We start from the raw sequence: 23970 nt of genomic DNA on the forward strand, positions 1-23970 counted from the left end.
AAGGACAAGGTAATCATTTAATTTATTTCCAAGGGGTATGTACGTCATAAAAAAGGCTTCTGTTCCGGACGTAATTTGGCAGTCTGTGGTTACCCCACCTGGAAATACGAAGTCTGCCTTGGGCAATGGGCATGATATAAAATGACAAGATTGTCCTAAAGCTGGACCTGCTTGTTGTAGCTTGAAAAGTAAAAAAGCAGGGTTATGTAGGATATTGTTGTAGAAGGAAGGGATAGAAAAGTCTTTATCCTTCGGAATGATTAGGGCATACTTTTTTGGGTTAATTAAGGGATAATTGATTGTGTCTTGTCATCTCTAATGATGCCCGTGAATGTAACGTCATTGATGGCCATGTCATGTGAGTTGGACGGAATGCTTTATGAGTTAAGAGATCCTTTTAATACAATATTTGGAATGAAATGGGCCCACAAACTTTATGGATGGGGCCCAATTTTTCAGTGATTCAAATCCCTTTGTTTGGAATGCCCCGATTGACGTCTGCTTTCTCCCCTACTAGATGATGCTAAGGGGATATCAGCACGACCATGTTCTGATAATTGGGCTAACTCATCCTCTCTTTTTTTATTTTAAGAGCTGTCAAAGGTTATACCAGTTCCCAAAAACTCTCACAAGGCGATTGAAAAAAGAAAAGACAAGATGAGTTTGTGAAGTTATCAAAAGATAGTTATGCACTTATGCTGATAGGGAAATGATATATTCTCTCCTTCTTATGCCGGAAGGAAAAGGATAAGGTAATCGAGAAAAAGACCGATCAGAGAAATCAACACCAGAATCCATCATGTGTACTAAAAAACGATCTTTTTTTTGGTTGTTTCCAAAACCAAAAGGCCTAATTTTGTCACTTGTGACGTTGTGGAGTTGTTATGTCACTTGTGACGTTGTCGAGGTAACTTATTTTTTTGATTTCCTTCTCGGTTGTAAAACCAGTTTCCCTAGCGTTTGGTTGCACAAAAGCTCGGCAGCCGTCAGAATTTGGATTTAAGTTGGCATGCCATTCCACGTTTGGTTGCCAAAATGTATTGGACTCCTATTGATTCCCTTGGATTTTTCTCATGTAATAATTGCTTGTCTTTTTCTTGTTCCCTTCTTCCAAAAGTAAAGAATTATGGTTGAATTTTCTAGGGAATGATGCTCTCTCTATCTCTGTCTTCCTTCTCTCTCCTCTCTCCCTATATTGATAATGACACCCCCTACTTTTTCTCCTATTCGGAGAGTATTTGCCGTGCAACTAAACACTAGTACACAATTTTCCGAGGTAACTCCAGGAAAATCAAAATGCATGTCTCCTCCCTTTAACTTCCTATTCCACTACTCTCCAGGCCACTCCAAGCAACCAAACGTAGCATAGAGGAATGCTTTGGCCGGTGGATAGACTTTGATCCGTGTTGGTCTCATCTCGAATGTGATGGCTTTAATAAGTGAGAACATTTGTTTGAAATTCTCACCTTAATAAACAGAGGAATGCAAAAAGTAGCTGCAAATAAGTAGGGCTGCAACTCGAGCCGGGTAAAACCCGACCCGCATCGACCCGACCCGAAAATAGCCTAGGTCGGGTTCAGGTTTCATGGGTTTTGGGTCGAGCCGGGTTCAGCATTCAAAAGCCCGCATGAATCTCGGGTCGAGCCGGGTTTGAAGGGGCCCGACCCGACCCGACCCGAGTTACATAAGTTATAGTATGTACATTTTTTTCTATTGTTAGTTAAAAGTTAAAGGGATAATTACATTTACACCCCCTCTAGTTTCTGACACATCCACTTCCACCCCTATAGTTTAAAACGTGACAACTACACCCTTGTAGTTTCAATTTGTTTAAGGTAGGCCCCCTCAGCTGAAGGTTCGTCCATAGATTGAAGGGTTAGGATGATCCGATGGAGCTGATTTTTTGGGCACACCCTAACTATGTCAGGACCCATCAAATGAACGCTTTGGATCATCCAAACAATGTGGGCCCACATTATTTGGATGATTTTTTGGTAGTGTTTGGATTCGGGTAGGGGCCCACATTATTTGGATGATCCAAAGCGTTCATTTGATGGGTCCTGACATAGATATGGTGTGCCAAAAAATCAGCTCCATCGGATCATCCTAACCCTTCAATCTATGGACGAAACTTCAACTGAGGGGGCAAACCTTAAACAAATTGAAACTACAGGGGTGTATTTGTCACGTTTTAAACTATAGGGGTGGAAGTGGATGTGTCAGAAACTAGAGGGGGTGTAAATGTAATTATCCCAAAGTTAAAAGTGAAAACCCACGCACCCACTGTTACTGTATGTGAGTGTAATTTCTGCTTCTATGAGATGAGTTGATTCAAGTGTTTGATTCAGCATTGTTTGATTGTAATTACAACATTATTTGATTACAGCATTGTTTGATTCAAGTGTGATGTGAGTGTAATTACATCATTGTTTGATTCAAGTGTAATGTGAGTGTAATTTCTGCTTCTATGAGTTGAGTTGCCTTGCCAAACAAGAATTTTCCTTAAAAATTTGCGTCAACGTGAAAAAACCCGAACCGACCCGAGATTTATCATGGGTAGGGCCGGGTTTGGGAATCGTGGGTTTTCCGAAAAGAAACCCAACCCGACCCGACCCGAGATATTTCTCGGGTAGGGTTGGGTTCTCCAAAACCCGACCCGCCCGACCCGAGTTGCAGCCCTACAAATAAGTTTACCTCATTGATCCACATCATCGAAGTGCATTTATAATTCAATTGCTTCTATATTTTTTAATGCTGTTACATTGATTACGTCGGTCCATTGGGGCACCCTTGCCCTAATAAATGCTAGACATAAACATGAGGGTGACAAAATATTGACTTTAACAGGGATGACATTTGTTTGAAAACCTATCTTTTGTCATTTTCTGTTGATGAGTCCTGCTAGGGAAAGATAACCTTACAACTACGTATTAAACTATTAATTGTTAGTTTCACCCTCGTCTTATTCTCATTTCGGGTCAGTTTCCTTTTTATTACCAGAAACGAAAGTGAGAATAACACATATCAGACATGTAGAGGGTGAAATGATAAATCCACGGACACCCACCTCCAGTGGATTCGTTACTACTCTTTTATACTCAAATAGGCTGTCCCATTAAAAAAAATTGCTGATATGTCTCTTTCCTTTGAGAAAACATTGAAATTTCCATACAAATGGTTCATCATCCCTAGAGGGGTTCATCACCTTTCTACCCATTGTAAGAGGCAACAGATCTTGGCGATTAAACATTGAGAAAATCACAGAAACAATATGGATTGAATTTAAATGAGAAAAATCATACCGGAAGCCATGAATTGGGTTTTTCTTTCTCTCTGAGTTTCTCTTCGCTACACAACCGTCGGTGATGGGGACCGGTTTCTTTCTCTTCAAGCGTGGATTCTCAAAGATTCAAAACGAATTTGTTGTGTGGAAATAGGACCGAAGAGTTCCCTTTTATAAGCGTTTGTGGGAAGAGATGCGACTCCTCATCACGCCCATCCCTCTCCCCAAACGTCTCTTTAAGTTCATACCTTTTCACATAAAGTCTTTTCATTAATGACTTTTCACAAAACCAATTAACTAACCAAATGATCTTGACCATCGATCTTGCAAAAGCCACATCCACCGTTAGGATTATTTCGTAACATTCTCCCACTTGGCTAGCAAGATCTTTGAGCCAAACATAAGGATTATAACTTTAAATTAGTTAGATAATAAACCCAACATTCCGTTTAGCAAAACTACCAACAATAAACCATGTAACCATTGGGTCACCAACTCTACCCAATAGCCTACCCCATGATTATATTATTAGTAATTCTTACTAACATGAATGTAAAAGTATACATGCATAAGATGTAAATATGGTCCAAAACAGTCATACAGACACATTCTACCTCTTATTAACAATCCATTTACAAAATGTGCACGAAATGGAACGGTAGAAAATAATCATAATATATATCAGAATCATAAAATATAATGTGATCACAACAGTGTATCTCAATACCAAATGCAGACTCCCACTATCATAGGCTATCAAAAGTGTCAACCAATCCCATGCGCGCTACATGCTCTCTGAAGAGCTTTGGTGACAAGCCTTTAGTGAAGGGATCCGCCAACATAAGTGCGGTGCTTATGTATTCCACAGATACATGCTGATTCTGAACTCTTTCCCTCAGAACAAGATACTTTAGATCTATATGCTTCGAGCCGTCTCCAGACTTGTTGTTCTTGGAAAAGAAAACCGCAGCGGAATTATCACAGAGAAGTTTCAGCGGCCTCTCAATAGAATCAATCAAATTAAGCCCTGAAAGAAAATTTCGCAGCCATAAGGCATGAGCCGAAGCCTCCGAACATGAAATAAACTCTGCCTCCATAGTGGATGAAGACGTCATTCTCTGCTTGACGCTTCTCCAAGAAATAGGTCCTCCTGAAAGCATAAAAATATAACCAGAAGTGGACCGATGGGTGTCCCAACAACCAGCGAAGTCGAAATCAGAATAGCCAATCACCTCAAGGCTATCTGATCTCCTAAATGTGAGCATGTAATCTGAAGTCCCTCGCAGGTAACGCATAACCTTTTTGGTTGCCTTCCAGTGATCCAGACCTGGGTCACTTTGGTATCTACCAAGCATGCCAACTGCAAATGAAATATCTGGACGGGTACAGACCTGAGCATACATGAGACTACCAACAGCGGAAGCATAAGGAATATGTCTCATCTCATCCCGTTCCAGTGCGTTCCTGGGACATTGTAACTGACTGAATACATCACCCTTAACTATAGGGGCAAGACTAGGGGAGCACCTCTCCATGCTGAATCTCTTAAGGACTTTTTCTATATAGGTCTTCTGAGACAATCCCAGCAATCCTCGAGTCCTATCTCGATGAATCTCTATTCGTATAACATAGGAAGCTTCACCAAGATCTTTCATATCAAAATTCCTTGAGAGGAATTGTTTTGTTTCTTTCAGCATGCCTAGGTTACTACTGGCAAGTAGTATATCATCAACATATAACACTAGGATGATGAATCGACTCCCACTAACCTTAAGATATATGCATTGATCTACAGCATTTTCCTTGAACCCAAAACTAGACACTACCTCATGAAATTTCAGATACCACTGCCTAGAAGCCTGCTTAAGTCCGTAAGTGGACTTTTTAAGCCTACAGCTTAGGTGCTCTTCGCTCTCAGCCTTAAAACCTTCAGGCTGAATCATATAGACATCTTCATGAAGATCACCATTTAAAAAAGCAGTCTTCACATCCATCTGGTGTAACTCTAAGTTATAATGAGTCACCAAAGCCATGACTATCCTCAAAGAGTCTTTCCTTGATACTGGAGAGAAAGTCTCTTTGAAGTCTATTCACTCTTTTTGAGTGAACCCTTTAGCGACTAGTCTGGCCTTATATCTTTCAATACCGCCCTTAGAGTCTCTTTTGGTCTTGAAGACCCATTTACAGCCTACAGGCTTGACCCCTTTAGGTAACTCGGTAAGTTCCCAGACACGGTTCTTTTCCATCGAGAGCAAATCATCCTTCATGGCTTCAAGCCACTGAGCTGATCGGTCGCTATTTATGGCCTGACCAAATGAAAGTGGATCATTATCCATTTCACCGTCGTAGTCACACTCGTTTAGATAGACAACATAGTCATCAGAGATGGCTGACCTCCTCTCTCTCTGTGACCTACGCACAGATTGCTCAGCGACAATCGTTGCTGGAGCATCAGGAATGTGGGGCGAAACCTCCAATGTGCCATTTGGTGCATCAATATCCTCAGGTGGAGGAATCGACACTACTCTTTCTTGGATTACCGGTATTGGAACAAATATCCGGTTCTCCTCAAAAGTAAGTGACCTAGGCACAAAACTCTCACTGAGATCACCATCCTCTAAGAATACAGCGTATCTTGTCTCCACAATCCGGGTGCTATGAGTAGAACTATAGAACCTATAACCCTTAGACCGTTCAGGGTAACCTATGAAGTAACAAGAGATGGTCCTAGCATCTAACTTTCTCAACTGGGGGTTATAAACTTTGGCTTCAGCCATACAGCCCCAAACATGCAAATATCCTAGCTTAGGCTTTTTACCGGCCCATAACTCATAAGGGGTCTTAGCCACAGCTTTACTCGGTACACGGTTTAGGATATGAACGGCTGTTTTCAATGCTTCTCCCCACAAGGACTCAGGCAATGGTGAATTGCAAATCATGCTCCTCACCATATCCATAAGAGTACGGTTTCGTCTCTCAGTAACACCATTTTGCTCAGGTGTACCTGGCATCGTGTACTGAGCGACAATACCGTTCTCCTGTAGGTAAAGTACGAACGCACCTGGACTGCGGCCCGTATCAGAATATCTGCCATAGTATTCCCCACCTCTATCGGACCTCACAACCTTAATCTTCCGGTCAAGTTGTAACTCAATCTCAGCCTTATAGATCTTAAAAGTATCCAGTGCTTCCGACTTTTCTTTGATGAGATAGACGTAGCTAAAACGTGAAAAGTCATCGATAAAGGTAATGAAATATCTCTCGCCACTTAGGGCAGGAGTAGGAAATGGCCCACATATATCAGTGTGAATAACTTCTAACAGCCCGGTACTCCTAGTGGCACCCTTCTTACTAGTTTTGGTTTGTTTACCCTTAAGACACTGCCTACAAATCCCGAAATCAGAAAAGTCAAGAGGAGGAAGAACTCCATCATTCACCAGTCTTTCCATATGACTAATGGAAATGTGGCCTAAACGCTTATGCCACAAACTGGAAGAGTTTTCATCAACTCGACCTCGTTTATTGCCACGGTAACTGATTTCCTCATTCACATGCATGGATAACAGAGAATGTGCAAACGAGCTATCTAAATAAATCATATATAGATTGCCTACAAGAGGACCAGAACCAACAACATTGGAATCATGGAGTAATGTAAAACCTTTATTCCCAAACTTAAATTCAAATCCAAAGGAAACAAGTTTGGATACAGATAAGGTTTCTGCTCATGGCAGGTACATAAAATGTGTCTTCCAAATACATAATGAAGCCACTATCTAATACAAGACGAAAAGTGCTAATAGCCTTGACGTCTGCTTCTACTCCATTTCCCATCTTAATGGTTCGCTCCCCTTTCTTGAGTCTCCGTCTCTCTTGAAATCCCTGCAAGGAATTCGAAATGTGAATAGTGGAACCTGTATCTATCCACCAGGTATTTCTAGGAGCATCTACAAGGAAAGATTCATGACAAACAAAAACTGAATTATTACCTTTCTTATGCAGCCACTCTTCATACTTGGAGCACTCTTTCTTTATGTGACCAAGTTTCTTACAGAAATGGCACCTAATGCGACTTTTCATCCCACCGGTCAAGCCCTGAGCCGAACCACTTGCTACCTTCTTCTTGCCTTTCCCAAAGCCCTTTCCTTTGCTTTTCTTCTTGAAGTGACCCTTCGATGTTCCCTCTGTGGTGTAATGAGCACTTTCAGGTTGTTCGGTCTTCAACCTCTCTTCTTCTTGAACACACATGGCTATGAGTTCACTCATTTCCCACTTCTCTTTCTGCGTATTGTAATTAATTTTAAATGGAGTAAACTGCGCAGGAAGAGATGTCATCATGAAATGAACAAGGAAACCCTCAGAGATCTCCATGTTCATTTTCTTTAGCTGGGAGGCCATGTCATTCATTCGCATAATGTGCTCTCTCACACCACTACTACCATTGTACTTCATAGTGATCATCTTCATCATCAGTGTACTGGCAAGAGCCTTAGACGATCCCTTAAACTGATCCTCTACTGCCTGTAGGTACTCGCTAGCAGTAAATTCCTCATTTTCCTCTGAGTCGGGAATGCCTCCTTGGATAGAGGTAGAGATCGTGCTTTTCATAATCATAAGGCTCATGCAATTTGACCGTTCCCATTTTTCATAGGTAGCCAAATCCGCAGCAGTACTTTCATTAGAAGGCACTTCAGGTTTGTCATTCCTAAGTGCATAATCTAGGTCCAAACAACCTAAGACTATGTGAATATGATCCTTCCATTTTCCGAAATTAGTCCCACTCAAAACCTCGATCCCGGACAAATAACTAGAGATAGAACTAGGGTTCAATGCTGTACCCTACCCAAATCGGCCCAGGGACCTTTTTTTTGGGCCATTTCTGGCATTTTTTGAGGTTTTGGGTCCGGCTAATATTGGTTCTAGGGGTTTGGAACCCTCCTGAACCCATTTTTGGAGTCAGTTTTTTCATATGAGCACTGTATTATATGGTTACAGTGTAAATTCAACAAAATTTGGTTTTATTTGTTTGATTTTGAGTCAAATTATTTTTGGGTTTTGGGCCGGGTAAATCCAGATTTAGGGGATTTCCACCCCTCTGAACCCAAATTTGATGTCTGTTTTTCATGGAACTTGAAAACGGGTTTTATGTACACATGTTTGTACACTTTGTTCATTATTTTAGTTGTGAATGAACAAAGAATTGTGATTCCGACTGGGAAACGGAATCGCTTAGGATTAGTGGTTTAAATAAAGAACAGTGTCGCATATAGTGACACATTATGAACTACAAAACCACTTTAAATTCCGTCCATTTGTCCAAGAGCAACACTCAGCCCAACGGATGACTGTTGCTTTGCACAAATATGCGGTGTGAGAGGGCTAGGCCTGGATAACTTGGTTTGGGGTTGCGCTTCTGCCCAACGGTGATGTGTACCTTAAGTATAGAGTTATTTGGCCCTAGTTAGTCTCATGGATGAGAGTCAAATGTGTGTCGTGGCACGGCCCAACGGACGACCCATGATGATACGCTGGTGTCTCCCTAGAATCACATTTATGTGTTTCTGTGATTCTAGGCAATCCAACTAACTTCCCTAAAGATAAATTGACTTAAAAATGGAGCCACTTGTGTATCGTGGCATGGCCCAACGGACATCCCACGGTGACACACCGGGTGCTCCATCAAGAACACACTTATGTATTTTGTGTTTATGTTTACTTTAGTCATTTATTTTAAAGTTGGATTACATTAAATCGTGGATTTTACTGAATAAACTCCTTTTGTGGATTTAAATGATGTCTTAGATAGTGAGCAAAATTATAACTGTCTGTCTTTTTCGTCTACAGCTTTGATACCACATGTAAGAGGCAACAGATCTTGGCGATTAAACATTGAGAAAATCACAGAAACAATATGGATTGAATTTAAATGAGAAAAATCATACCGGAAGCCATGAATTGGGTTTTTCTTTCTCTCTGAGTTTCTCTTCGCTACACAACCGTCGGTGATGGGGACCGGTTTCTTTCTCTTCAAGCGTGGATTCTCAAAGATTCAAAACGAATTTGTTGTGTGCAAATAGGATCCAAGAGTTCCCTTTTATAAGCGTTTGTGGGAAGAGATGCGACTCCTCATCACGCCCATCCCTCTCCCCAAACGTCTCTTTACGTTCATACCTTTTCACATAGTCTTTTCATTAATGACTTTTCACAAAACCAATTAACTAACCAAATGATCTTGACCATCGATCTTGCAAAAGCCACATCCACCGTTAGGATTATTTCCTAACACCCATTTGTTAGGCAATTTCGCATAAAGCCATTTGGTGAATCACTTTTGCAGGAGAGAACAGCCATATAGGCTCACTTGTATTCAGATTTTGACTTAATTCATTTAATTCATCAGAGGTGGCAAAATTGAGCCCTTTCTGCGAAATTGCCTAGCAAATCCATTAAAACAGAGCAACGATTTTCTATCCGGTAATTGTGGATACAAACTATCCCTCTTCATCTATCCATCCCGTGGATACAAACTATCCCTCTTCATCTATCCATCCCATCTGTCTCTTTTATTTTTTGTCTGTTTGCAGGTCATTGGCTCACCTGTCCTGTGACTTACAGCAATTTCTCATTAGTGGTGGGATTGGACACAATTTGAAAATGGGGCTGGTTTTGGCACCCTTTAAATTACACCCATATCAGTTTGTCCTGTACAGAAATATGTGTGAGGTATTCAAATAAGACAAAGTGGAATGGTAGGAATGCCTAAACTTGTAAGTGTAAACACAAACTCGTACTGGAAAGACCTCATTTTCTATGGTCGGTGCGTGAAGTCCAGTATTTTTAAAGAAGTACTGTGGGGCCACTTCATATGATAATCGAAACCGTCCACTTGTTGGGCCGCAAAGTAAATAGGATGCATCCCATTAAATCTTCTACATAGGATGATCCTAACCCTCTTCCTCTACAGATCGGAGGGTTAGGATCACCCTATGTAGATGATTTACCAGGTACAACCCATTTCTGTTGTGGGTTTCTCTCTCTCTCTCTCTCTCTCACACACACACACAGCTTACCAAAAAGAAGATCAAACAGGGCAAAAAGAAGATCAAACAGGGCTAGTTTGTGGATATATAAATTTTCATTATTGCATCACTTAGCATATACAATCTCCATTGAAGTCATGACCGAAGTCCCCCCTTAACCAAAATTTCACACATTCCCTTCTGTTACAGCTCTCAGTCCACTGGTGATACAACATTAAAAACATTCTTTTATTAGGAACTTCTATAGACTAACTACACAAAATTAGGAACACCATCTTGGGAATTTCAACAGACCAACTCCTTCAGTCTCTCATAAACATTTGCACTCTCAAAACCAACTCTAGAATTTCTGACCTGCCAAAAAAAAAAACAGAGAAAACCAGTCTTATTACCATGAAACAAACATGTATAAATCAATCTCAAACTAACAAAGATGAAGTGAATTATTAGTTTTTACCTGAGAATGAATTATGTGGAAAATCTTATCACCCACATTAGAGAAATTGGCATTCACAATATCTACTCCTTCTTCCTCAAGGACACTAATAACATCACAAAACATGAATTTCTTATGAAGCCCACTAATTAAAACCACTTCCAGACTAGAACCTACTTCTCTCACTTCAATCACAGGCAAGCTTAAGCCTATCATCATTCCCCCACTAATATTTTCATTAATTCCCTCAATACTCAGTGCCAATTTCCTCTCCTTCAGTTCCTCAATTCTCTCTCGCAAATTCTTTATATAAACTGCAGCTTGCTCCAACTGATCTTGTTGAGGTAATGCATCCTGTAGCACAGCCAAAAAAAAATAAAAAAAATTCAATTCTTATGTCATGAAATCATTAATGAGTTCAAGTCCAGAAGTGCCTGTTTGGACTCCTAGTGAAAAAAATTGTCCATTATAATGTATTTTAGACATATTGGAGAATTGGGTTTTCAAGTTTAAGGCCTTAGAATTCGAAACACATGTAAAACTTGCATATTATTTGTTGATTTTGTGGAAAATCTTGTGCTCATGTATCAGAATACATCTTCAAATGAACTTACTTACATTACTATATAGTTTTGTTTTTGAAGAGGAATTTACGTACCCTTGAGTAGCGATTTGGGATGAGAGCAGCGAGCTTGAAGCAGAGACTCTTCATATGAATTCTCCTGTTTCTCTCCACGGTCTTTCGTTCTAGCTTTGATGAAGCTTGGGTGCTCTTCATCTCTCTCCTTTAGAGGAAAATAAGAGAGGCTGTGTGTAAGAAATAGAAACAGGGTTGTTTTGCCTTTGCTTGAAAATTATTGGGACTTGGGAGTGTAGTGGGCTCTTTTTTTGCCCTTTCTTCTCTTGTGTTAGTTCTGAATTCTGATTTTGAAATGATTTGGTAGACGCAATTTATAGAGCGAGATAAGGCAAAAGAGGGTTGTGATGTCATATGGTGGGTGGGGCCCATGTCATTAGTTTTTTGTGGCACCGAGAAATACGTTAAAGGCGGCTTTGCTTGACTGAATTCCCCGCGGTATCACCGACCTAATTTAGGATGAATTTTAATTTCCAGAAATTACTATATCCATTTTCCAAATCAGATATTATTAAGGCCCTACTATTTGTTTTGGCTTTTGAGAATCGATTTAAGCCAAAAAAAAAAAAAAAAAAAATGATTCATGGGAAGAATTGAGCAGTTGGTTTGCAGTTGTAGAATCAACTATGGACTCTAAATCAATCGATTTGAGTTCAAAATTGATTCTATGAACCAATTGCAGTATGGACTCTAATCCAATCGATTTGAGTTCAAAATTGATTCTATGAACCAATTGCACTATGGACTCTAATCCAATCGATTTGAGTTCAAAATTGATTCTATGAACCAACTGCTTAATTCTTCTCATAAATCAGTTTTTGAATTAAAATTGATTCTTAAAATCCAAAACAAACAGGGCTTTAGCTGGAAGATGTTCGAGAAGATCAACAGTCTCAGTTGCACATGCCATGTCCCTGTGGGGGGAGTTGCAGAATTGATTGTCACCATTAATATCCTGACAATACTAGCTACCTAGTTGTTCTCTAGGACCTATTCGGATGTTGAGTCCAAAACTGATTATTGGGCCTAAGTAGATATACCATAATGGAGATTTGCTAGGCAATTTCAGGGAAAGCCATTTTGCCACTTTTGCGCACGAGAACAACCACACAGGCTCACTTTCTGTCAGATTTTGTCTTGTTCATTTGATTCATTTTAGGTGGCTGTTCTCTCATGCAAAAGTGGGCCACAAAATGGCCTTCCGGGAAATTGCCTACCAAGGTGCTGATATTTGGGGGCATGGTTGGTTTGGAGCATTTAAAGAGCTTGGGATCAACCTAGACATGCAGATGAAACTGATGGACCCTACCTCAGCGTTGCTTGATCTTAAGCACATACACCAATTATTCGGTGTATGTTGTACACGGGCCTATCTGTATTGGGGCCTACCAATTAATTTAGACCGGACAATCAGGTGTAAGGTGGTAATGGGTAATTGACAGATGACAACATTAGTTGGTAATCAAGTGCTCGGGTTCGAATCAATAATGGTCATCAAAATGCATTGCTAACATGATGTACGTCACGCATGTGCGGTAAGCATTACACAATATTTCAGTGGGAGGAAGAACAAAGCTTTCTCTACAAAATGGAAATGATATCGTCACTAAAGAACACCCTTCACTTTATTATTCAAGAAAGGGTTTCTTCTCGGCGTTTCTTCTCGGGGTACCTTCTTGGGTTTTCTCTTGGGAATTTTCTCGGGTTATCTCTTGTGTACGGTCTTGGGTTGAGAAGCAAGGAAAGGGTTTTGGGTTTAATCCATTGTAATCTTTGTATATTATTTTTTCTCATAGTGGAAGATCGTGTTTCTCGCCCGTGGAGTAGGCTGAGCCGAACCACGTAAAATGTTGGTATTCATCTTGTGGCTTGATTTATTACTTTTACTTTTCCGTTTAATTTGTGCGGGTTCGGATCAGATTTGCCCGGCAGATTTTCTCAACAAGTGGTATCAGAGGTCAGGCGGAGCGATCGTCAAGGCCGGGTGGAGTGATCGCGAGTGTTGTGGTTGGATCGTGGTTAGAGCGATCTCTAAGAGTAGAAAGATTTTTCAAGAAAGATTCTCGTTCGAGGTGGAGCGGTACACCGTAAAGTGTGAAGTAATCTAAGATAGCGGTAAAATCAAGTTCTACTTAGTTCAACATCAACAGATTTGATGAAAATGACAGTTTCATCCTATGGCAGATGAGGGCAAATGACATCCTAGTTCAACAGGGCTTGGATAAGGCGTTGAAGGGAAATGATGGAAAGCCGGAGAAGATGATGGGTGCCAAGTGGGAAGACATTGAATCGAAGGCGGTCAACATGATTCTACTATGTCTGGCAGATAGCGTTATGTTTAACGTTATGGAAGAAGAAGATGCGCCTAAATTATGGGAGAAGTTAGAAAAGCTTTATATTTCAAAAAGCTTGGCCAACCGGTTGTAACTGAAGCGGCAATTGTACTAGCTGAAGATGTAGGAAGGCAGAGATCATCTGTGTTAGAATAAGCCTACAAGTCTATGGGCAGTTTGGTCATTGTACTTCTCTTTTCATTATTATTAATAAATGAGTAAAGGGGAGATGCCCATCTCACTTTCTCTTTCTCTCTAATCTCTCTTTCAACATGGTTTCAGAGCCCTAGGGTTTCTGATCCCTAGAAAAATTCCGTAGCCTCTATCTTCTGCTTGCAGTGGCCTGGGAGGCACTCTGTCGAAGACGCTGGAGCTCATCATAGTTTGCCCTCGTGAAGGAGAATGAGTCATCAGTAGGAGCAGATGATACTGTGTCAGACGAACCAAAGGTGCAGAGGTGGGGTGATCGGGACGGGAGAAGCTCTGGATGCAGCATATAACAAGTCTCAATGACATGACCATCGTGCTGGAAGTGGGTACAATAAGGACGACCACGCCCACTGCCAACACGGCCACCACCACGGCCACCATGTCCACGAGCCCGGGAAAAAGAAGCATTATTTGGCTCTTCCTCTGGTCCTTCCACTGTCAGATCAGAACCTGAGGTGACAATTTCTCTTCCTGAGCTTTCTCCCCTTCCTACTTCTCCTATTGTACAACTTCCTACATGCCCTCCTGGACAGGTCGACTTGTGTGCTCCCCGGGTAGATCGTCTCCCTATTACAGTTCAATATACACCCTCGTATACCGAGAAATCGTCCTCACAGCCAGAGATCTTCTTACCCCCTCATCAGGTATCTGACTCTCCTACTGCTTCCCGTACTCGTTCCCATTCTACTGCTCACCCGCTTTCTAATTTCGTTTCTTATTATCGTCTAACTCTCCCTTTCAAAAGCTTTGTCTTGTCTATATCTTCTGCTGTGTTACCCCAGTCTTTGGATGAGGCTCTCCTACACCCACCCATGAGGCTCTCCCTCGCCGTTAATAATGGTTGGCCTCTTCACCAACTAGATGTGAAGAACGCCTTTCTGCATGGCGACCTCCTTGAAGAAGTGTATATGGAGCAACCGCTAGGTTACGTTGCTCAGGGGGAGTTGTCCTCATCTGTCTGTCGACTCAGAAAGGCGATTTATGGGTTAAAGCAGTCACCACGTGCTTGGTTTGGTAGATTTAGTACGGCAGTTATGAGGTTTAGTCTCAAACAGTGTGCTGTAGATCACTCAGTATTCAGCTATCAGTCCTCAGCAGGATGCATTATGTTGATTGTATACGTCGATGACATCATTATTACAGGCAGTGACTCAGGGGGAATTCAAAAATTGAAAGACTTCTTACAAAAGGAATTTGCAACGAAGGACTTGGGACGTCTCAGATACTTTCTTGGGATAGAAGTTGCGTACTCATCTCGTGGTTTATCTTTATCTCAGATGAAGTATGTTCTTGATTTGCTAGAAGAGACAGGAAATCTTGGTGTGAAACCAGTAGCTGCAACCATGGATCCAAATGTGAAACTGGTTCTAGAAGAGGGTGATTTGTTGAAAGATCCTGGTAGGTATAGAAGACTTGTGGGCAAGCTCATATACCTTATTGTTACTCATCCTGATATATCCTCTGCCATTGGGGTAGTTAGCCAGTACATGATCTCTCCTCGCACATCTCATTGGAACGCAGTGATTCAAATTCTCAAGTACCTGAAGGGTGCTCCAGGGAAAGGGTTACTATTCAAACGGCATGGTCATACACGGATTGAGGGGTTCTCAGATGCTGATTGGGCTGGATCTCCTGCTAATAGGAGATCGACTACCGGGTATTGTACCTTTCTTGGAGGTAACCTGGTTTCATGGAGAAGTAAGAAACAGGATGTCATTGCGAAATCAAGTGCTGAAGCAGAATATAGAGCTATGGCCCATACTACGACTGAGATTATTTGGTTGAGGTCACTCTTAACTGAGATTGGTATTGGGTTTCCCTCTCCTTCACAGTTATATTGTGATAACAAGGCAACCATTTATATTGCGACAAATCTTGTCTTCCATGAGAGAACTAAACATATCGAAGTCGACTGTCATTTCATTCGTCAGAGGATTCAGAAAGGGGAGATACACGCTGTATTCACTCGTTCTGTAGAACAATTGGTAGATATATTCACAAAACCATTGAATAAATCCAAGCTTAGCGATTGTAGACACCCCATTTTGACAGGGCCCTAAACCCGCGTATTCGAACGAAATCCCGAGGTTGAACAAGGTCTCGAAGTACGAAACCAACCCGAAAAACCTGGAAAATACTGTCGTTGCTAGGCCCTTTGATCGATGTTCATAACCCGAGAAACCCCCTTTAATTTGAAGCCCTGATCCCCACTCTCATGTCCCCGGAATTGGTGAAATTACCAATGTAACCTTCACCTCTGATATCGGCCCCCTTTTTATTTTGAACCCTAAATTGTTGGTATTGATATCTGGCGCTCATGTCTATAGATTGGGTCGAGTCAGGCCAAGGTCAGGCGGAAAATGAATGGAATTAATCCGAGCCTAACCCGATTGCGAGTTGAAAATCTCAACCCGAATTTCATGAATCGACCCAAGTCGCTTTCCAACCCATGTCTCGAGCTCGAGCTGGGCGTAGTTTAAAGGAATATGAAAAGGGAGGGTGAATTAGCAGGGCATGGGTGTGCCAATACTAGCTTACCATAGGCAAATCAAAGAAGAAGAAAATTTATTCCGCCCCCATTTCCTACCCAAGTGCCACCTTGTAAAGAGAAGATTAGTTATAAATGCCCTAGATGGGGGGTGTCCAGACAAGAATGGGTTGGCAAATATATTGCTTTTTCTTTAAAAATGGGTAAAAGAGTAAAATCCCCCTCTCCAAAAAGGCATTCTTGGAAAACTGGTATTGCTTCTTCTATAAGCAATGAGCAAGGACCCTAGGATCAAAATGGGGACAAGTGTAGGGCCATGATGGAAAGCACATGTTTAGGTTCTAGATCTTAGCATAATGAGAAGTGATCTAGGCCATCAAAGGAGATGAAGGGTTAGGATTAGAACTAGGTCCCTAACCCTAGTTATAAAAGAGAAAAAGATCGAGAGAGAGAAAAAGAGAGGAGAGGCTCATTTTCTCTGCAAACAGAGAAAGAGAGAGAGAAGAGGAGAAGCAGCATCCTTAACATCCAAACCCATTTCCCTCCACCACCACCTTCCTCTTCTCCTTTTCACCGGCCACCTCCTCCATTGCAGCCACCCAAAACCTTTGAATCCGGTTCTACTCCCCCATCCACACCACCATCGTCTTCAACCCTCATTAAAAACCCATTTCTTCTCCACCGTTGCAGCCGCCATCGCCGGCCTAAACCCATTCCAGAAACCCTCCACCACCGTCAGCACCACCACCATCTTTCATTTTTCTATTATTAGAACCTCAAACCCATCACCATCCATCTTCTCCGGCAAACTTGCCGGAATCCGGCGAGCCTATCCCACCTCCATCTACCATCCTCCACCTTCATCTCCATCAAACCTCTAATCCCATATTTACCACACCATCTAAACCAGAACCCATCTCACCGTACTCTCCATTAAACCCTCTCTTAAGACCCACCCAACTCCGGCCGGCCACCGAACCCCACCCAAACCCTCTCCTCCACCTCATTGCTTTTCCCAACCCCCATTAAACCCCAAGTCTCTCACCCCATTCCAAAACCCATTTCCGAAACCAAACCCATTTAAAAAAAAAAAACCCAAAAACCCAGCCACCGAACCCCTTCTCCCTGATTTTCTTAAATCTAAAACCCATTTTTTGTAAACCCATCTTCCACTCCCATAACCAACATCCCCATTGATTCCGGCAAGCTTGCCGGAATCCGACAGGCCACCGCCACCCCATCCATTTCCTCTTCTCCGGCCGTACCTCCACCAAGCCTCTTCCACCGAGCCTCCATAACCCCCATCTCTACCCTCCACTTCACAGCCACCTCTATCTCACTCCTTTTCCCGATCATCTTCTTCGGTAAAACCTCCGGCCGGCGAATTCACTTTCTCCTGCAAGCACCTTTTTCATCTTAATCTCGCCTTATCTCTCTTGATTTCTTCCTTATTTCAGCTATTGATTCTCCTTGTTATCTTGCTTCAAACCCCAGACAAACCCTAACCTTTCGTTCTCATATTCTTTGATTAGCCATCACCGGCGAGCTTGCCGGAGCTCCGGCTAGGCGTCTGAGTGTATGATCTCCTTGTTCACCATTTCCTTTAGCTTTCTAACTCTTGCTGCCTCTTTATAGCAAGAGATACGGTCCTTGTTTCAGCGAAAAAAATCTAGGTCCAGAGCTAGAGGTCTTCAGATTTTTCTTTCCTTTTGGCCTCAAGTTTAGATGTTGATTTTTTTTAGCTAGCAGATCTGAGGGTTTTCACGAAAATCGGAATATCATCTCCATATTAGAGCATTTTCTTATCTTAAAGAAGGTGATGCCGTAATTGTTTCTCAGAGCTACGAAGCAGGAAAATTTTGGAAGCTTACTGAGTTGATCCTCGTTGGAAAATTCGATTGCTTCTGCAATCAAATATCATTTTCTGCAGCTGATTTGTTTCATGATACTAAAATTGGCTCGTAACAGGTACATCTCTTTCTCTATTTTAAGAGCCTATTTCAAAGAAAATGGTGCCTTTAAGAGGTAGTTGCTAATTTAAGCTTTGCTAGAGTCAGCTTCAGTTTTCCTTCATATATATTTTATATTTATAGTTGTTCAGTGTGTCACATGCTTTAGGTAATGATAACTGATTCTTCTACATTTGGATTTCTATATTGGTCATTGTTTGAGCGGTATCTGATCTAAGTACATGCATGTTAATTTCTGAATAATGTGGCATCTGATGTTGTGGAAAAAGTATAGAGGGCTGGTGGTGTAAGTTCATTTAGTTATTTCAGCCCCATGTTTCAGCACAGATTCGGCCTCATTGCTGCCCCTGTTTCAGCACAGGTTCAGCCCATGCCGTTTGTGACTCAGCCCTTGTTCATTTTTGTTTATGCTGATTTTATAATTTTAGTTTTGGGGAGCACGGGTTCGGTCACATTGATTAATGGTATATATTCTTTAAGAAATATATATGAATATGTTGGTCGTTTTCATTAGTCTCGGGCTCATAAATGTAGAACCTGTATTGAATCCTATTTTGCTCAAGGCAGTCCAAAGCGGATATTGTGTCAAAATGCCCTGTGCTTGTACTTTTATCTCCCCTTTTTCTCACAAAAAGTGAGGTCAATGACATCCTCTTCCACTTCAAGAGATGTCCCATATGCCGGATTCGTCTGCTATTGAGCGCCATTATCTTTCTCTTTCCTTCCCTTTCGAGGCTTCTCTTAGTTTTTAGGATTTTTCCTTAGATCTCAGGGTTCCCATATTGTCCATCGATTTCAGAATTTTTCTATCGGGTCTAGGCTATGACGGAACGTATCTTGAGCCAACCCCTTCCCTTCCTGCCTTAGAGTTTTCGCAGGTTAAGGGATTTCTTCCTCTTCAGAGTCTGTCCTAGAGAGTTCAGGAGTCTGTCCTGCCATCCTAGGGTTTAGGAGTCTGTCCTACCCTTGTAGAATTTAGGATGCTGTCCTATCCCTTCATAAAGTTTAGGATTCCGTCCTTTCATCTTTCAGAGTCAGTCTTCAGCATAGGAGTCAGTCTTTCAGTCTTTCAGGAGTCTGTCCTATCATCATAGGGGTTAAGATTCTGTCCATTCCCTCATCAAGTCATGTGATTTTATCCGCTCCTGCAAGGTATAGGATGGTGTCCAACCCTTGCAGAGTCGTGATTCCGTTCATTCCTCCCCGCAAAGCATAGGATGTTGTCCAACCTTTGTGGGGATGTCAAGAGTCTGTCATACCCTTATGATGATAGGATTCTGTCATCTTGTGTCAAAAATTCAAAAACACTTCAAAAACATCTAAAAACCAAAAATCTCAAAAATCAAGATTCATTAGGAGTAGTTAGGAAATTCTAGTCCGAACTACGGATGGCTGGATCCCTAGCTGAGGGGTACGTAGGCAGCTCAGGCGTGCTGTTGGCATCCTGAGTCCAGTCACCATTTTTTACATCTCCATTTATATATACCATTTTACAAATATTTCTCACCTTTTCGTCCGAACTACGTTGGCTTGATCCCTCTCCGCAGGGTACGTAGGTAGCTTGGGTCCACCCAAGTTCAGTCAAACCTGTTTAATAAATATTTTCAAACATTTCAAAACAAAAGCAAAAATGGGCAAGGATGGTGATTGCCAGGTCACTCGGAGCCCTCTTTTCATTCCATTTTCGGTTTTCATCGTGATTTTTCAATTTTCATCGGTTTTCTGACGTTTTATTGGGTTTTGGGACGGGTGATGACGTAGCGAGGCCCTTTACAGGGATTGTCCTCGCGGAGCCCAACGATAGGTCATGACGATCGCGAGACTTGTCTGATCTTCAGCAGATTAGGATCGTTGGGCTTGATTCCTTTTGAATCGCCCTCTGAGCCTATTGTGTGTTCCATCTTCTTTCCCCTGGCATTTTTGGTTCTCACATGCCGTTGATTTTTCGATTTCTTTTTTTTCTTACACCTTTTAGCTTGCTGTGTGCTTATCTTAGATTTCTCATGCATTCTAGTTTGTTTGTTCTTCAAGCGTGCGATCGATTGCCATTTTCTTACTCTTATCTCTTGCATAGGCTCGCATGCTAGTGTGTTTACTTTACTGCTTTGATTGCTTAGCTATAGCGTTTATCCGTTCGTCTTAGCTTGATTATCTGTCTAAACTTAGATATTTGCTTTCCTTATCTCATTATATCTGTCATTATCTGCTTAGCTGTAGCTATGCATGCGATTGTTTATTGCTTTCTTAGATGTGATGAGTTAGGATTAGATGCGATGAGTTAGGATTTGGATGTTCACTTTCTTTGCCGATCCCCGGGTCATGCATGCTTAGATAGACGTTGTCTCGGGGATGATTGTTCCCATTTCACATGATTTTTGCCCAAAACTCTTCAAAGTTAATAATAAATGGCATAAGAGACCAGGTGCTTGCACTTGGGCGAATTGGGGGCGCCTAACCCCTTCCCCATTCGTCATCAGGCACGGACCTTTTGTATCTCTGGTTATCTGTTGCGATAGAGCACATCATGGGATTCAGGGCCTACTTCCTTGGATGACGACTCTTTCTTTGTTTAAGGTGCGTCTCGAATCCGGGCTGGTCCCCGAATCGAGAGGTATCTCACTTTACATCGCCGCTCATGCTGTGAGGGAAACTCTTTCGAGAGTTCCTTGGTGGGGCTCTTCTTCACGTGGATGATCCTGAGACTCGTCTGGGGGCACGTCCCCCCGCCTCTCTCGGATTGGGGTCCACAGCGATATATGTAACAAGCTAGGAATGTATGATTTATACATTCTAGCTTGAGGGGGAGTGTTAGAATAAGCCTACAAGTCTATGGGCAGTTTGGTCATTGTACTTCTCTTTTCATTATTATTAATAAATGAGTGAGGGGGAGATGCCCATCTCACTTTCTCTTTCTCTCTAATCTCTCTTTCAACAATCTGGAACACATTACAGTGTTCAACGGGCTTGTGGATCAACTCCACAAGGTTGACGAAAAGTTGAAGGAAGAAGACAATGCCCTTTTGTTTCTTGCTTATCTTCCTGATTCGAATGACAACCTAGTGGCGACTTTATTGTATGGTAAGGATACAATAAAGTTTGAGGAAGTCACGGCGGCGCTTTTATCAAATGAGATGCGAAAGAAACCTATTCTTGGTGGAATTGAAGAGCACGGGTTGGTTGTTCATGGTGGGAATCAAAGAGGAAGGTCGTCTGACAGCGGATTAGAAAAAGGCAGGTCAAGATCTAGGGCCAGCGGAAAGGGTGTGCAATGTTACCGTTGCAAGGAATATGACCACATTAAGCGCGATTGTCCGAAGCGAGCTGACGAAGCGGACAATGGTGCTATGAATACTGTGGTGGCGGTAACGGATGAGCAGAGCGAAGAGTTTGGAGACATTCTCACAGTCTCCACAGGTAATCACACTTCTCCTCATAATGAGTGGATTTTAGATTCAGGATGCTCTGTTCATGTATGTTCCAGGAGGGAATATTTTGATACGTTCCATGAGACAAGGGTGGGTGTAGTGTCCTTGGGTGACATGTCTACTTGTGACGCCACGGGAGTTGGAACGGTGAAAATCAAAATGTTTGATGGAGTGGTTCATACTTTGGGTGGTGTGACGTATGTCCCAAAGATGTGAAGGAATCTAGTATCACTTGGCCGGTTGGACTCAAGGGGTTGCAGGTTTTTAGTTGCAGGTGGAGCCATGAAAATCACACGCGGTTGTATGGTTCTGATGAAAGGAGAGAAGTGGGCGGATTGTATCATTTGGTCGGGGACACGGTGACTAGTGTTCTTAAGATCTCGATGGCTAATTGGAAACGGGGTGGTAGCGCGTGCATGCAGAGGGTCACTTTTGCAATTGGTTCAGGGACGAGTTTTCAGGTTGCAGACGATGGTGAGATGATGGCAGTGCCTGCGTTGGGGAAGATTGATCTAAATCCCTCTCCAGGGTTGACTGGGTGAGTCAACGGTTTGGCAGCTACACATGTGCATTGGCTGTGTTGATCGAATCGGGAGGAATCAGAACCAAGGATGATTCAAGGGATGTGTAGCTGGTACTTTGAAAGGCTAATGGTGGTTTGCGGCGATAGCGGACCAGTGGCGACATCAATGGAAAATCTTCAAGCGGCTGGAAAATAAGCCAAGGTGGAGATTGTTGGGAAAGTTGCCTTATTTCCCCACCATGTGCGATGGAGGAGAAATAGGAAATGCATGTTTTAGGTTTTGAGAATAACCTAAATATATAAAGTTTTCTTGTTCACTCGAGCATGTGTGAGACTGCAAGAGTAGCGGTAGCCTTGGGGTGTGTTCGGCTGCCCCAAGGAGGAGAGAGAGAGAGAGAGAGAGAGAGAGAGAGAGAGAGAGAAAGGTTTTCTTCTTGGCGTTTCTTCTCGGGGTACCTTCTTGGGTTTTCTCTTGGGAATTTTCTCGGGTAATCTCTTGTGTACGGTCTTGGGTTGAGAAGCAAGGATTGCGGGTTTTGGGTTTAATCCATTGTAATCCTTGTATATTGTTTTTTCTCATGGTGGAAGATCGTGTTTCTCGCCCATGGAGTAGGCTTGGCCAAACCACGTAAAATCTTGGTGTTCATCTTGTGGGTTGATTTATTACTTTTACTTTTCCGTTTAATTTGTGCGCAATCGGATCGGATTTGTCGGGCGGATTTTCTCAACAGAACTAATGAACTCGGAAAATTCATTTTCCAAGGCAAATTTCTTTTTTCATAGTTGCTAATCGTGTCCTAATATTTTTATTTTTGAGTAATGTTGAAAGCTCAGGCCCTGTTTGTTTTAGACTACAACCGATTGTGGGCCGAAACCTATTGGGAGAGTCCAAAGGGTTTGGGCCCACAATCGGTTGCAACAATCTAAAACGAGCAGGGCCTTAGAGGTTAATATTTTCTGGACGGCACAAAAATTCAACCTTTATCTCCAAATAAGATTATTTTATTTAAATCATTTTTTCTTCACATGGGTCACGCTGAGGCCTATTTGGAATCCATTAACTATTTCATTTTAAAACCTGTTTCAAATAATTATATTTAAATTCAAAATCTTTTACTTAAAAGATTAGAAGAATGCTAAACTGAAGGGTTCCCATGCAAAAATTAAGCTCAACGGTGCTTTCATTGGATCCACTGTGATAAGTCGTATTTATAAACATTTATGATTCCTTTAATTTGTTACTTGTCCCAAAATTAGGAATTACTTTTGAAAGTGAACGCCCAAACATGGAAGTACTTCTTTGAAAATGCACTCTGAGTGGGGTCTACGCGACCGTAGGCTTTACGTGCTCTTGCTTTCGTCATTAAAATGACGCATGCATGTAGTTCACAAGTTTGATCTGCTGATATTTTATCCAAGAACAAAAATCTAGAGGAGATAGCAGAGTCTATCCAAGGATAAAAATAAACCCGTGCTTGCTATCCCTACATAGAACATCCACTTTCAATTAGGTAGGCGTACAACTGGGCTAAGCTTGTTTTGCTAAACACTAAGGCCATGCTCGTTTTGGACTTGGAGAAATGATAAGTGAGTAGAAAACTTGTAACCCGAATACACTTGTGGGC

At 41.9% G+C, this 23970-nt stretch overlaps 2 protein-coding genes across 2 annotated transcripts; both read right to left on the reverse strand.

The window, feature by feature from the left end:
* Positions 1-7089: 7089 nt before the first annotated feature.
* LOC143883062 (uncharacterized) lies at positions 7090-8101 on the reverse strand. Its single transcript, XM_077386425.1, has 2 exons — positions 7273-8101; positions 7090-7165 (listed from the first exon to the last, which is right to left on the reverse strand). Exons 1-2 carry the CDS (start codon positions 7904-7906, stop codon positions 7119-7121), a joined length of 681 nt encoding a protein of 226 aa, XP_077242540.1. The 5' UTR covers positions 7907-8101; the 3' UTR covers positions 7090-7118.
* A 2298-nt stretch (positions 8102-10399) lies between these two features.
* Positions 10400-11672, reverse strand: LOC143883063 (transcription factor bHLH162-like). The gene is made up of 3 exons (XM_077386427.1): positions 11418-11672; positions 10781-11113; positions 10400-10677 (listed from the first exon to the last, which is right to left on the reverse strand). The coding sequence occupies exons 1-3, from the start codon at positions 11535-11537 to the stop codon at positions 10609-10611; spliced, it is 522 nt and encodes a 173-aa protein (XP_077242542.1). The 5' UTR covers positions 11538-11672; the 3' UTR covers positions 10400-10608.
* Between the last annotated feature and the right edge of the window lie 12298 nt (positions 11673-23970).

The sequence above is a fragment of the Tasmannia lanceolata genome, unplaced genomic scaffold (genome assembly GCF_043159265.1).
Source record: "Tasmannia lanceolata isolate RefF3 unplaced genomic scaffold, GAP_Taslan_0.1 ptg000008l, whole genome shotgun sequence".
Taxonomy (NCBI): Eukaryota; Viridiplantae; Streptophyta; class Magnoliopsida; order Canellales; family Winteraceae; genus Tasmannia; species Tasmannia lanceolata.

Excerpts from the sequence above, each read along its gene's own strand:
- LOC143883062 (XM_077386425.1), bottom strand. The coding sequence starts at position 7,906 with ATGAGCCTTATGATTATGAAAAGCACGATCTCTACCTCTATCCAAGGA. Across the intron at positions 7,166-7,272 it reads AGAGTGGCTGCATAAGAAAG|GGATTTCAAGAGAGACGGAG; the intron begins GTAATAATTCAG and ends AATTCCTTGCAG.
- LOC143883063 (XM_077386427.1), bottom strand. The coding sequence starts at position 11,537 with ATGAAGAGCACCCAAGCTTCATCAAAGCTAGAACGAAAGACCGTGGAG. Across the intron at positions 11,114-11,417 it reads TCCCAAATCGCTACTCAAGG|GATGCATTACCTCAACAAGA; the intron begins GTACGTAAATTC and ends GCTGTGCTACAG. Across the intron at positions 10,678-10,780 it reads TCCACATAATTCATTCTCAG|GTCAGAAATTCTAGAGTTGG; the intron begins GTAAAAACTAAT and ends TTTTTTTGGCAG.